Below are 14,009 nucleotides of genomic sequence, written 5' to 3' on the forward strand. Positions count from 1 at the left end.
TCTGAGAAGGCACTTAAGAAAAATTACTGTCTAACTGGGTGTAGCAATACATTTACTATTGGAGCTTAGAGCTGAAACACACATAAATTGCATTACAATCATGTGAGTCCAAAGCTGTTATAGGAGAACTGTTACATGAAGAGCTATGAAGATACATTACAGCCTCTGGTGTCTAAACCACTGTGAAAAATAATTTCCTTTGGTCTCCTAGACCTTCACTAGAAAGATTCCCTGTGTGCTGCAGACTCTCAGTCTATCTCAGTAAGACTGACTACTACAGTTACAGAAACTGCCATAAATAAAGGAAAATTCCTTCGCTAATCATAGTCCTGCTAGGAAATAGCAAGAGGCCCTCACATGATCTCACACCATCAAGCAGGGATTTGATTAACTGAGCGCTTGTCCTCTGATGAGTGGTTTCAGCAGCTCTTTTTGGAATACTGGAAAATTAAATAAAAGCATGTCATTCTGACTGTAAATTATCTCCTTACAAAATAAGGTATTTTTATAATAAACAACACTGGCCTCAGATTCTGACAATGAAAACTACTGAAATTGCAGGCTCATTAAGTGGCCTGGAATTAATCAACACACTCAAAGTTGCAAAAGGCATGCAGATACACATATCTTTTTTGAAAGCAGAGAAAAAATCCCCAAAATCTCACACTAACTTTGAATGACCACAAATGTTTTATTTTCCTCCAGATATGAGTAAGATCAGTTATCAGAAGAATTTTGTAAAGTGAAACTGGACCTTAGTCAGTGTTGACCATTGGTAGCCTCAGAGAGAGATGATTTCTGGGCATTCACTTAGGCCATCTGAATCAGTGTTGTGCATCACAGACCACACGGGGAACATATCTTCACATTTTAAAGCCTTCTTTTTTAATTCAGAAAAAGAAAAATGACAAGTGGTCATGACAAGTAGTTTTTCCTCCTTTTCTACATTTATAGTTTTGCTTGTTGTCCTTGGTCAAACATGTAAAAACAGACTGAAAAAATAATCAGAAATTCATTTAAAGTATCTTTTGAGCTAGGAAAGTTGTATTTTTCCTGATACAGTCCTCAGGTGGACTCATTTTGTCTTCATGAAAAAAGAAAAACCTAAAAACCCCACATGTATTATTACATTCAGTCAGAAACTCTGCTACCTTTTATCATCATTTCCTAACAGGATTACAAGGCTCTCAGCACCAGAGCTATTATGAGCTCAGATAAGGTTACAGCAGATATCCATTGCATTTCCCATTGTTCATGAAAATCAGGCTGAGATTCTCGCAGCAGAAGGCTGAACTGTGCAGAGCACAGACCAGCTGTGGGCAGAGGAGAGGCAGAGGCTGAGGAGCTGGGAACAGAAAGGTCAGGCAGCTCCACAAGCCTCATGGTCTTCATCTCAATTTGTTGGAAAAGAAATGGAATTTAGCAAAATGTGTAATTATAGTTTAGTTATGAGTTGTGTGTGAATTGGTTTGTTAAAAGCAGTTTTGCAGTTTTGCAGCCGTTGATAGTGTGTGTGTTTGGTTTGTGTGTAACTTAGCAGGTAGTCTTAGGAATTTAGTAAATAATTAAACTAGTGCAGGAGAGTAAGAATGCTAACCTGTCTGAAGGCAGCATACAATGCTCTTAGAATAAGATAAGCAGAAGATTTATGATCTTGCCTGTGAACCAAGGAATGTATCACAAGGGAACTGTTTCTTGGAGACTTTGCTGTGAATCGCATGTGTAAGAGGGAAGCACCCATATGTGAAATCGGGGGCTTGGGTTTTTGGGACGTGAGTCCCCCAGCACCCCGGGCCCGTAATAAAGCACCCACAAAACTTATCCGAGTTTTGTGTCATTTATCAATCGGGCAACAAATTGAGAGACTACGAGTGAAGAACAGCACACAAAGAGCAACCTAAGAGGAAAAATACTTGTGTACTGCTTTGAAATCTAACCTAGGCACATTGATTGAAAGAGACAGCAACTCAATTTATATTTTCTATGTGTACTTGCTGTCCTAATAATTTTGGAAACACTAACCAGATTGTAGACTCTTCGACTCTAGTGTGATATGAGCATTTCCTTTCTTTTTCTTTGTAAATGTGCAGGAACACAAAACTAGTTGGTTAGAGAATGCAAAGAAACCTCAACAATTCACTACAATTGTTTATTTAGCATTTACAGTAACATACTCTTTTTGTGTGGGCTGCAGTTAGAAACACAAACTGAGATAGGAACACAAACTTACGTCTACTTATTCCCTTTTTTTTCTTAGTTCACAGTAGTACTGGAATCATAACTGTAAGACTTTTATGGCTGCTCCACTTGTCATGACATTGAGTGAGATCCAGATGAAATCTAGGTTACCCCAATGGGGTTTTCTTTCCCATTCCAAATCCAAATCTTCATGAACTACTGACTGCCACATTAACCTATGTTCATACTTCTGACATGCCTTCACAAGACAACTGGCAAAATGCAAGAAGAGCTCAGGCAGGAAAAGGGAAAGAGGAAGAACTGGTTAAAAAGAAATTACAAATTCTGTGCACCAACTTGCTGATATTTTTTAAAAACTATTTTGTGACTGTATGTGATTATATGTTTCTATAATTAGAAATTCAGAAACATTTAATCTTAACCTAAATTATATATTTATTCAAATGTGGGTATTCTCAACTGTTCTTTCAGCTTATGTGACTTTTGATTCCAGCGGAAAAAAGGCACTTGACATCATCAGGGCAAATGTAGCATAGGGAAATATAAGGAAATTAGTATTCTAAAATGGCTCTTAGAAAGATGCACACACCATTACACCATATAATTCAGACAATTTCGCATATTATTATACCTTGTTTGATTCTATCTTTGAGACACAGTGACCTTTCAATAGTGATTTTAGTTAGCAGACAATGGGAACTTTGATAGTATTTACTGAGAGACACAACAGATACACCTCTCAGAGCTCAGCCTGCCCACTCATCTAAGATCCTGTCATGCCAGTTTAGTGAACTGATTTTTAGGCAGATGAAACATTTGAATTGTATCATGAGGGTAGTAGGGAAGTCATATAAAAGAAATCACATTCATAGCCTACTTTATTCTTCCTCATCGACTTCATACCTGCTGCTGTCTGGTGCTTTCTAGGTCAGTCTGCTGAAGAAACAGCCAACAGCCTCAAGGACAAAATTTCTTACTGCAGATGAATTGTGGAGAACTCATTCTCATGCAAGTAGGAAGATATCTGCACCAACTGAAGTAGAATTAAAAAATCCATAGCAGGAATGTGGAGATATTAATATTTCCTTTTCTCCTGGCTTAAGCAAGATCTTTCTCCATGCTAGGAGGCTGTGCTATGTGAAAACGAAGTCATCACCTTCTGAATGCTACTCTGCTAAATTATTTTCAAATGCCCATTTATCCGCCTTAGAATATTTTATTTATTGTATCACTGAATCCTCCAGTTTCATAAAGCTTTTTAATTTAACAAAGTAACTCCTGACTGATAAAGGACCTTTTACAGGGAATGCTACCCAATGAATACAAATAACTATTAGGAGTGAACTCCTCTAATGGGGGGTGGGAATAAGCCTTACAGGAGACAACATCCAAGTTCCTCTGCCTGCAGTTGCTCAAGTATACCACTCTCTCATGCCTCTGCTCCTCCCCACTTTTATAATTTTAATATTCTCTGAATATGAACACACTTGTCAACTTTTAAAGAGCTGTTAACTGTAATTATTGATGGTAGCTGGAAGGTGTATTGAACTCCTTTGAAACAAACTAATTAAGAACAATTCCACTGACTAGAAAGCATAAACTTTCCCCATCCGTTATTACTGCTCCCCTCCTTTAATCAGAAAAACCATAAAAGACTGAAGAAGACACATGTCAGTGGAATCACAATTTACTTTTTGGAGGATTGCAAGCCAGCAGGAAGACTGTAATAAGTGTAAGGAGAAGGGAAAAGAGAAATAAAATGATACTATGCCACGTGTAGCAGTTACTCACTTATTCCAGAAAGATGAGCAACTGAATTCTTATGTCAGCATCATGAAATTGAAGTCCGGACTTGACATTCATGTCCAGGCAACACCTTTTTCACGCTATTAATCCAAACACTGTAAGGCACATATGGCAATTCAGGACAGACAATCTTCTACTCTACCTTAAAGAGATTATATGCACTACTAAGAATCTTACTGCTAAAATGCTTGCAAAAGCCTCCTTATTTTCTACTAAATTTTGCAGTCTCACTGAAGAGTTATCTGAGCTGCTTGGTAAACAAGTGTGGCTTTGCAATCCAAGGCACTCATTGCTGGCAAAGAATATTCAAAGAAGCAGCTACCCTGAAAGAAAAGGGTGTTTCACTGTTGCATGTCTTTAGGACCTGCCGCTACAGAGGTATTTTTGCAGGGATATGATAAGAAAGGTCTCCAAAACCATTCCAGACAAAAGAGGCATTGAAAGATTTGAATACACAATACCCTGACTGAGGAAGACTGTTCTAGATGAAAACAGCCGTCAATCATCCACGCTCAAACAACCACCTTCCAAACCGGCTAACATTTCTGTCCATGGATTCTCATAAAAATACTGAGTTTACTACTTGTTCTTGAGAATACTACTCCTAAAAGCCAGTAACCATAAACAGAATGTTTCCAAGTACTAGGAAGAAAATGAAAGCCAAACCTTCCAAATCACACCATGTATATATTTAACACAGCAAACTGACCTTACCTGCAGCAGTAAGCAGGTCAAGTTACTAACTAGCATCACCTAACTACAACATTCTTAGGCTAAATACATTGGACTAGAAATAAAATCAACATGCCAAAATAATCAATAACAGCTACTGAGGCCATAAAACAGATGAAATAATTAAACACCTGAGTTATACTCCTAAAAAGAGTTTATCACAATACTGAGAGGTGTGCTCAGGGAGCCTGGGTATGCAAAAAGAAGAACAGGACTTTCCGTTCCACTTAAGGTTAGCATCTATGACCAGTTCACTGTGTGGGAGAAAGCTGAAGCCAGAGTAAAGATCTTCTGTTCAGCTGAAACTATGCAGGGTAGAAATTACAAGAGTAGCTATAAATCTTTCATCCTCAACCAACACATACCAAGACATTTTACTAAATTATGTTCTGTAGTAATCTCCAACTTGTAAAATTGCAACGAATTTCAGTATTACTAATTTACCCCATCTGAATATTTTTTGCTTCTTACTTAAATAGAGGAAATAAAAAATGCTTACTAACAGTCTGTTCCTTCATTGTGAAGCAGTACTTTCAGATTTCAGACTTTTTATGTGGTAGAGGGGAAAAAAAACCAACCACACCTGTTGAGAATTATAAAACAATGTAACTTAAAACAAATACCATATTCTTATATGGATGTATTGGCAATTGCTTTCCTCGTCTCACAGTTGGTCACTCACAGTTCCTTTTTCTTTAATACACATAGTTTTATGGCAGTATATATGGATTTATAGGCAGGAAATATGTATGTAAAAAACCAGGGTGTTTGTTGTACCAAGTTCATGCATAAAATTACAAAGCTGAAATCAATCTCTCTTTCTCATACAATTTCTTCAGAGAAACTAACAGAAGATCCCTTTACCTATTTGACACAAACCTGCTTGATAAACAGAAGCTGGGCAGTACAGGCAATTATTACGTCGTATTATATAGGAAAACGACTGCTATGAAAAAAGTAAATGGTAAGCGGTAAAAGGACATTTCTTCCATAATTTCTACTTGATGGCCTCTTTAAGATGGCAAACTTCTTATTTGTTCTGTTTCCCATCTATTCACGATGTGAATTACATTAGATACTTGTTGACATACTTCATGTTTCTCCACCTGAACCAAAGCATGGCTGATAGCACAGCTGTGAAGAAATAAATTTATTGAGAATATGACTTAGTATTAGAACATGTACAATTTATTCTCCAACTGGCAAGCTCATCTGCAGCCCCACAAGGTTCTTTAATGGCTATAGTCTGCTCACAAAGTCAGGGAATGGAAGTTTTGGGACAAAAACAACCCAAAGAATAAAAAATTGCATCTTGTAAAAGATCCTCCGATCAAGAAGAAAAGCCTCAGATGGTCTGAATTCTTCCATCTCTAAAAAGTAACACAACAGAACACATCTGAAGGTGAAAAAAGAGATAACTGAGCATGCAAAATGTTGGTCACTTCAATGAAATCAAATTTCCAGGTGTTCATGTGACAATCAGTGATTAAGAGCATACATTGTTTAGGAATACATATGGCTAGAGATGCTAACTCAGTTCTGGCCATAGGTTCAAAATGAGGAAGTCACTTCCATCTTTCCCTTTTGCCATGATGCCAGCCCTCAAGAAAATGAATTTACAAAGTCTAGTGATAGACTTTGGTGCAGTGCTAATGCCTCTCACATGAAAAAGCTTCCTCTAGACACTAAATGTTAACCACTTCATGATTTACAAGAGTAACATATGAAAATGGCTAATCAATGTGAGTACAAAGTTCCAAGAGGTTTTTTCTGCAGAAAAAAACCCCCACATAATGACATGATGTAAGTAAATGGAATTTACTTCCATCTTCTGGTTATTTTGATACAATCATGAGAGCTTGAGACAAAGACTATTCGTTTAAATAATAAACCAGATAGACTCACAGAAGCTAAGTCTATCTAAGGCAAGATGAATGAAGACTGACAGACGCATAAAAGGAGATATTAATGAAGTCTATTGGTTTAATTTTCTTCAGAATTAACATAGAAATATATGCTTCTTTGTAAGAACTAAATACATTTCATTTAGGTAAAGATGAACAATCAGAAAAGTATGATTCTCTACCATTGCTGAGAAACTAAAAAGGGACAATAATAACAGTTATTTTCATTTTGTAACTTCTGTCTACAGCAATTAAATCAGCCTGTGTATTAGCAGTATAATGAATCAGTACATTGGTGTTAACTAGCCTGCAAATCATTGGTTCTGAACTAATTGAGTTTCAATCTTCTACAGTTCTTCACTGACGTGGTAGATGATCAAGCACTTCAGAGTTTGGCATAGTCTTTCAGGATCATTTCCAGTTTCTGGCTCAGCATGATGTTCCCCTTGACTTTTAGTTTACCAGCAAAGAATGCCTAAAAAAGACAGAAGGGAAAAACATGTATTCAACTGTTTACTAACAAATCAAAGAGTCACTAGAATAAAATAAGAAGCCAAAGAATGGTTGTTTAGCACTCAGGAGAAAGCCTTTAGTGCACAATGCTTAACTGGTTATCAGTTATTAAAAAAACCTGTTCAATTCTAATGCCATCCACAACCAGATTTTGTTATCTATAGTGCAGACAAGGCCAACGCTGTCACTCATGGGAAAAAAAATTAAATAAAATAAACACAAAGCAACTTCAGTGGCCTCTGTTCCCTTTCCACATATAGCACAGAGCATTTCTCCAACTGTAAGAAAAAATGCTTTCACAAAATCTGATTGCAAAACTTCAGCAGGGCACAAAAAATAAAGCTCCCAGCATCATCCCCTCACATTACAAATATCCATATTTCATTATAAGAAATGAAAAAATGGAATGAAAAGGCTATGTAATGAACATTAAAGACTAATGAAAATGTAAGCTACACACTCAAATTCCTACCAAATACAAACATATACTTGCACAAGGTATTACACACATATGCCAAAGAAATGCAGTGGCTTTATACACAGCATATTACAACAAACAGGAAATAAGCAACATTTGATTGCATTTGCAAAGTCATAAATCAATCAGTATTTTCACTTCAATGCTGGTATATTACATTTTTATTCTCCCTACTTCAAAGACCCTGTTTCGATCTAGTTCGTATTTTTTTAAAACTAGTTTTGCTTTACAATGGCTTTGGAGTTTGAAAGCCCTTTGAAAGTTCCTTAAATGTTCTTTTGCATAGTTCCATTAGCTTGAAATACATTCAAATAAAGAATAGAGAGAGCCAGCAGAAAAGAATTTGAATAGATGCTTTGAGCTTCTTTAGATGGAAAACTTCACAGAAACTCAAAGGAAACATTAATGCCTAAACATAGATGATGTTCCTGAACTGCAATCACTGTTCTTTAGCATTCTGATGATTACATATCAATATCTTGTTTGTTTATGCTTTATGCCTGCTGTATACAGAGGGTCACAAAGGATTTTACTCATGTGGTATGTAAGACTTATAAAAAATATTCACCATGATCATTAGTCTCCAATTTACAATCAAAGTCTCCAACAACTTCTGCTTGAGATCAAAGAAAAGGAACTGTTTGATACATGATGAGCTTAATTAAAGTTTTCATTTGCTCAAGCTTTAATCTGTAAGCTGACATATTAAATTTGTGACAGTTCAATTTACTTTTACACAAGGCATTTTTATTAGTAAAATTAGTCATTTTAATCAGTTGATTACTCCAAGAAGCTAAAAGTGCAGACACAGATTATAGACCTTCCTTAAATCTGTATTTCCCTGAAAAATATCCTGATTTAGGTAAATTTTGACCATCTAAATGCATGCATTGTCTTGACATTTCTCTGTGCTGCACTACTAGCAATAAATCAGACCACTGCAACAAACAACTTCCTGCAACATGACAATCAAAACAGCCTGAATGATCAAACTGAAAAACCTAAACTTGTATACTGTGAAGTACCAGGAAGTAAACAAACTCCTAACTTTGCTTTATGTCACAGAATCACAGTATATTCTAAGTTGGAAGGAACCCAGAAAGATAATTTAGTCCAACTCTGAAGTGAACAGCCCGTACAGGTATTGAATCCACAACCTTGGTGTTATCAGGGCCCTGCTTTAGCCCTTTGTGGTTATCTTTGTCTTAAGATAATAAAGATGGCATAATTGCCTCCTCACACTTTCTGGCTAATTCAGTATAAGATACTGATGTGCTTATACCTTATCTGACTCTGGTCTCCACTGTCAAAACATCCCAGGGTTTAGGATTTCAGAATGCAAACAGTCATGAACCACAGCTTGATGTAAGGCAAATAATATGTCTACATACAAGACAGTATGTCTGTGACACCCAGGCTTTACCTTTTGGGGGTTAACCTTTTGTTGTACCACATCCATGAAATCCTCATCCGAGAGAGTGAAGGTAGTGTCAGCAGAATTTCTGGCAGGTCCTTGATACACTGCTCCAGAGCCATTCTTTAAGTCAATTGCTGAGAAGAGACAAAGACAGAGACAGTTTAATTTCAAAATAAAGATAAAACTTTCAGGCTCAAGAACAGCACTTTCCTTACCTATTATTATAAAGCATCCACTCTAAATTATTAGCTATCAGCTACTCAGAAAATAAATGAGGTATAATTCTTCTTCATCAATGAAAGAAAATAAAAAATTATTCCTGCACTGAAAGGGGAGGGTGTTTACAGCAAGGACTTCAAAATTCTTGCTGCGATGGTAAATCTATTTTTGAATGACACCTAAGATGCACAAGGTATTAATTAGTGCACTTACTGCAAAAATGTTCAAGTTAGTAATAAAGCCCCAAAGTTCAAAACCAGCATCATGTAGTCAGACAAGGCAAATGTAGTGGTGTTCAAACATACTGCCTATTTTCCCTGGTCTGTCCCCCAGGCAACACAATATAGCCTATTCTGCTTCATGCAAGGAGTGTTTAAAGCCTTGCCAATTATCTGTCTTTCTCTCCTGGAAAGACAAAAATTCCTCCAAGTGTCTGTAGCTTCAGAGTGTTCTTTTCCCACACCAAATGACCTGCCAAAATAATCTACTACAAAGCTAACACCATCAGGTATTGTGTCATGTTTAGAAGAGTATTTTGACAGGATGTGCTCTGCTGAGTCATTCTCAGATTTTGCAAATTCTTGTCTTTCCTTTACACCTTTGCCTCTTGATCCATCACGCCCCCACCCCACACATTATTCATGTGGATATTCCTGTAATAACATGGCACCTCTAATCACAGAACCATGGATGACAGTTAGTTGCTCTTCGTGGACAAATTTTAAGGCCCTTGCCTTAAAAGGGAGCTTTATTTCTGTATAAACTATCTTACGTGCCACTTTTTTCCAAATAATTTTTTGACAGGGTAAGGGGAACTATAGAGACTGGGAGTAGCTTTAGCGTATTTAAGTCTTTCATTTTCTGAAATCTGCTTCAAGCAATATTTATCCAGTTACAACAGAACTAGAAGGGGACTTAAGTATACAGCATTGCTCAGTGAGAAGTGACATACTGGATTATTATTTTCCAGTTGATTTTAAGGTAAATTATAAATCCTGGAACAGATTTAATGCATATCACTAACTTCAAGCAATATGGGAAGAAATTTTAAAAGGTTACTGAGCACCAGATGAATTATCTGTACATTTGTGTTTGTGGGTAGGGGCTGTGTAACAACATCCTTGTGGCCCAAACCAGCTACTATATGATCTAATATACCTGAGCCTTTAACATTGTTCATGGAGGTTATGCAGGCACAGACTATTATTAGGAAAACAAAAATCAAAAAAATCATCTACTGAATCATGAAATGCAAGCCAAACACACCAACTAAAGTCTGAGAGTGGATACCAGTTTTAGACTAAGTTAACCAGTGCTTTTAAAATACTCCTCTACCCAAATGCTGCTAATGTTAAGCACCATACTAGTGCAGCCAAACTGTTCCCTTGGAGACAAACAGCGAGGTCAGCAAGCACTACAGATTAATTCACAAAACACAGACACGGTGTCTAGGATGCCTGCAGTTCCTAGCCAACTGTTTTGAATTACTTCTGGACCTTAGGAATCCCTTTTTGTATTTCATTCTGCTGGCAATAATTTTTTTTTCCTGTCCCTACCATTCCTACACTGCTCTAGAAGGGAGCCAGATACTGGAAGCCTGACATACTGTCTCCCAAGACACAACTTCTCATTCTTCACTAAGTACTGGCTGAAAAGAAATTTTGATGTACTTTATTGATAATACTGATCCATCAATCTCACCAGTGTCAGGTTTAGATGACAAAAACAATTGAATAGGTGTAACGGCTCAGAGAAGTTCTCACAACCCTTAAGTATTATTTTGAATATGGTACATAACTAACAGCTGTTACATTGTTGTACATTAAGATATTACTTAACATTATTACAGTCCTTGTTCTCCTTCTCCATTTCCTAGCGAAATCCCAAGACCATCATTTACAGTCAATATCTACAACTAACACTAACCTCTCAAAGCACAACCACACCTTTAACATTGCATAATCATGGCACCCATAATCAAGGTAAATCTCTCATGTTTACAGAATCACAGAATGATTAGCGTTGGAAAAGACCCACTACCTCAACAACTAGACCCCAGCACTAAATGCGACATACAGCAGTTTCATGATCACTTCCAGGGATGGTGACTCCACCCAGTCTGTGAAGAAATTTCTCCTGATGTTCAACATGAACTGCCCATGCTGCAGGCTGCGGATGTTTCTTCTTGTCCTGTCACTGGCTGTCCTGTCCCAGAAGCTGCATGAGAAGCCAACCCCCACCTGGCTACAGCCTCCATCCAGGCAGCTGTACAGAGCAGCAAAGGAGGTCTCCCTGAGCCTCCTTTCCTCCAGGCTGAACTACAGCAGCTCCCTCAGCTGCTTCTCACAGGAGCTGAGCTCCAGACCCTCCCCAGCTCCATTGCCATTCTCTGAACTCACTTCACCAACTCAAAGCCTTTCTTGTGAGGGGCCCAGAACTGGACACAGCATTTGAGGTGTGACCTCACCAGTGCCACATACAGGGGGACAGTCACTGCTTGCTCCTGTTGGTCACACTGTTGCTGATACAGGCCAGGATGCCACTGGCCCTCATGGCTACCTGTGCATACACTGGCTCATGTTCAGCAAATTGTCATCTAAAACCTCAGATATTTTTCCACTGGGCAGCTTGCAGCTTTCCAGCCACTCTGCCCAGCCTGTGGCACTGCCTGGGGTTGTTGTGACCCAATGGCAGGACCTGGAACTTGATCTTGCTGAACCTCAATGGGTCCTTGGCCCACTGATCCAACCTGCCCAGATCCCTCTGCAGAGCTTTCCAACCTTCCAGCAGATCAACACCTGCACCCAAACTGGTGTCATCTGTGAAAGGGCTGAGGGGACACTCAATTCCCTCATCCAGACCAACAACAATGATATTGAAGATATGAGACAGGACTGGCCCCAATACTGAGCCCTGGGGAGCACCACTTGCGACTGGCTCCACCACTCCCCAGGACAGCCGCCCACCCAGTTTTTTACCCAGCAAAGATTACGACTGTCCAAGCTGTGGACTGCCACATTTCCCAGGAGAATCCTGAGGGACACAGTGCCAAAGGCTTTGCTGAGGTGAGTCACCTGGTCATAAAAGGAGACCATATTGGTCAGCCAGGACCTGCCTTTTCTACACCTGTGCTGGCTTTGATCCTGGCCCCTTGGTTCCCAGATGTCCTAAGTGATTGCAATCAAGATGGTCTGCTCCACAATCTTGCTGGACACCAAGCTCAAGCTGATCACCTCAAATCCTGAATCCCACCTCAAGGTAATTCTTACTAGTTACTAGAAATTCTAAGTAAAAAAAAAACCAAGGGAAAAAAAAAAAGAAAAAATAAAAGGACTGACCTAGTGGTACATTCTTTTCCCAAAAATGTCAAAAAGGTTATTTCCACTTCCTCTAGATTATTTTTAAATAACATTAATATTTTTGATAAGCAAGAAAAAAATGAGGCAGCCACAAAAGCAAAACACTCTGACAACAAAACTGTCTTTTCTATAAAAACACAGAGAACTAACAACAGAATTATTGTTACTTGATCCATCCCTTTTCGTAGGCTTCATCATAAATGAGTTGACCTCTCTAATACAAGTAGTTAAAAAAAAAAGGTGCCACTGTGGACAAAGAGTGATCCAAAATCTATCAGATATTAGTATTTAGCGAAGGAAAGTAACTCCCCACTTTATAAAGAATGAAAAACTACCACAAAAACTTGTTCATTCAATTTTTTTGCAGGGCAAAAAAAAAAAAAAACAAACAGAAGGATTAGAAACATACACAATCCACTTTCTTCCCTCCTGACCTACACCTAGGCTAGAATACTGAAAATACAATTCAGTCTAAACTAGAGCACTAGCTCGTGGGATAAATAAACTAGCAATGAAAGAGAGAAGCTGAATTCCAAAACAGGTTCCAAACATTAGAGCAGAAAAATCCTAGCTTTCCAATGACCAGAGAGTGCCCTCTTGTTTATCCTGTGGAATACATTCTATTACACATCTGGCAGAAAAGTAGAATCAAGAAGTTCAAGTGAATGAAATGTTAGTTTTCTTTTAAATTTTTGCTTTTACTTTGATACATAGGTGTTTTATTACATTAATTAAAATTTATTATTATCATCAAAAAGATGATGTTGTCAGAGATAAAAATAGGAGAAAATTCACATATATAGGAGTCAAAACACTGGATAGAACAGTAGATATTGGCATTTTATAGCAGGTTGCCAAAAACCTAATATTTCGAGTAAGAATTTTTTTTTTTACTTTGAAGAGTGCCTTACCCTTTCTAGAAGAAAAACATTAACAATCAGACTTTTTAGAGTTTGGTTTCTGTTGTATTCTGCTTTACAGTGGATAAGTAAGGGCAATACAAGACTCAACTGCTAACCAAATAAAAACAGGTATTCTTCATTGCCTGAAGTCATATTGCATCATAAATTATTGAGCAATTTCACTTTAATTTACCAGCTGTTCACAACCAACTACATGTAACAATTTCTCCCCAGTTCTCATAACAAAGTTCTATTCTTATGAGAACTGGAAAGGAACAGAAACATCTCCTGCCTTCAGCACTAACTTCAGAAACATGAAGAAAAGCAACAGATGGGCAAACTCTTCTAAGTGCTCTTCTGGAGTGCCATTAACTATCAGCCAACTGATCTCAACAGCATTACCTTTTCTCTATCGAAAGTAAAGTTGAAATGAAACCTTAACTCTAAAAAAAAAATTTAAAAAAAATTATAATGCCTGAA

The 14,009-nt window shown here is 37.7% G+C and overlaps 1 protein-coding gene across 1 annotated transcript in view; it reads right to left on the reverse strand.

Moving 5' to 3' along the window:
* Positions 1–6,695: 6,695 nt before the first annotated feature.
* Positions 6,696–14,009, reverse strand: part of HSD17B4 (hydroxysteroid 17-beta dehydrogenase 4) — a 62,952-nt gene continuing 55,638 nt past the window's right edge. The window contains exons 23-24 of the mRNA XM_054286490.1: positions 9,056–9,183; positions 6,696–7,116 (exon numbers count right to left, since the gene is read on the reverse strand). Coding sequence (XP_054142465.1) covers positions 7,027–7,116; positions 9,056–9,183 — 218 coding nt within the window. The 3' untranslated portion in view covers positions 6,696–7,026. The remainder of the gene's footprint in view (positions 7,117–9,055; positions 9,184–14,009) is intronic.

The sequence above is a fragment of the Melozone crissalis genome, unplaced genomic scaffold (genome assembly GCF_028551555.1).
Source record: "Melozone crissalis strain CALT ecotype California unplaced genomic scaffold, PUWL_Pcris_2 ptg000005l_1, whole genome shotgun sequence".
Classification (NCBI taxonomy): Eukaryota; Metazoa; Chordata; class Aves; order Passeriformes; family Passerellidae; genus Melozone; species Melozone crissalis.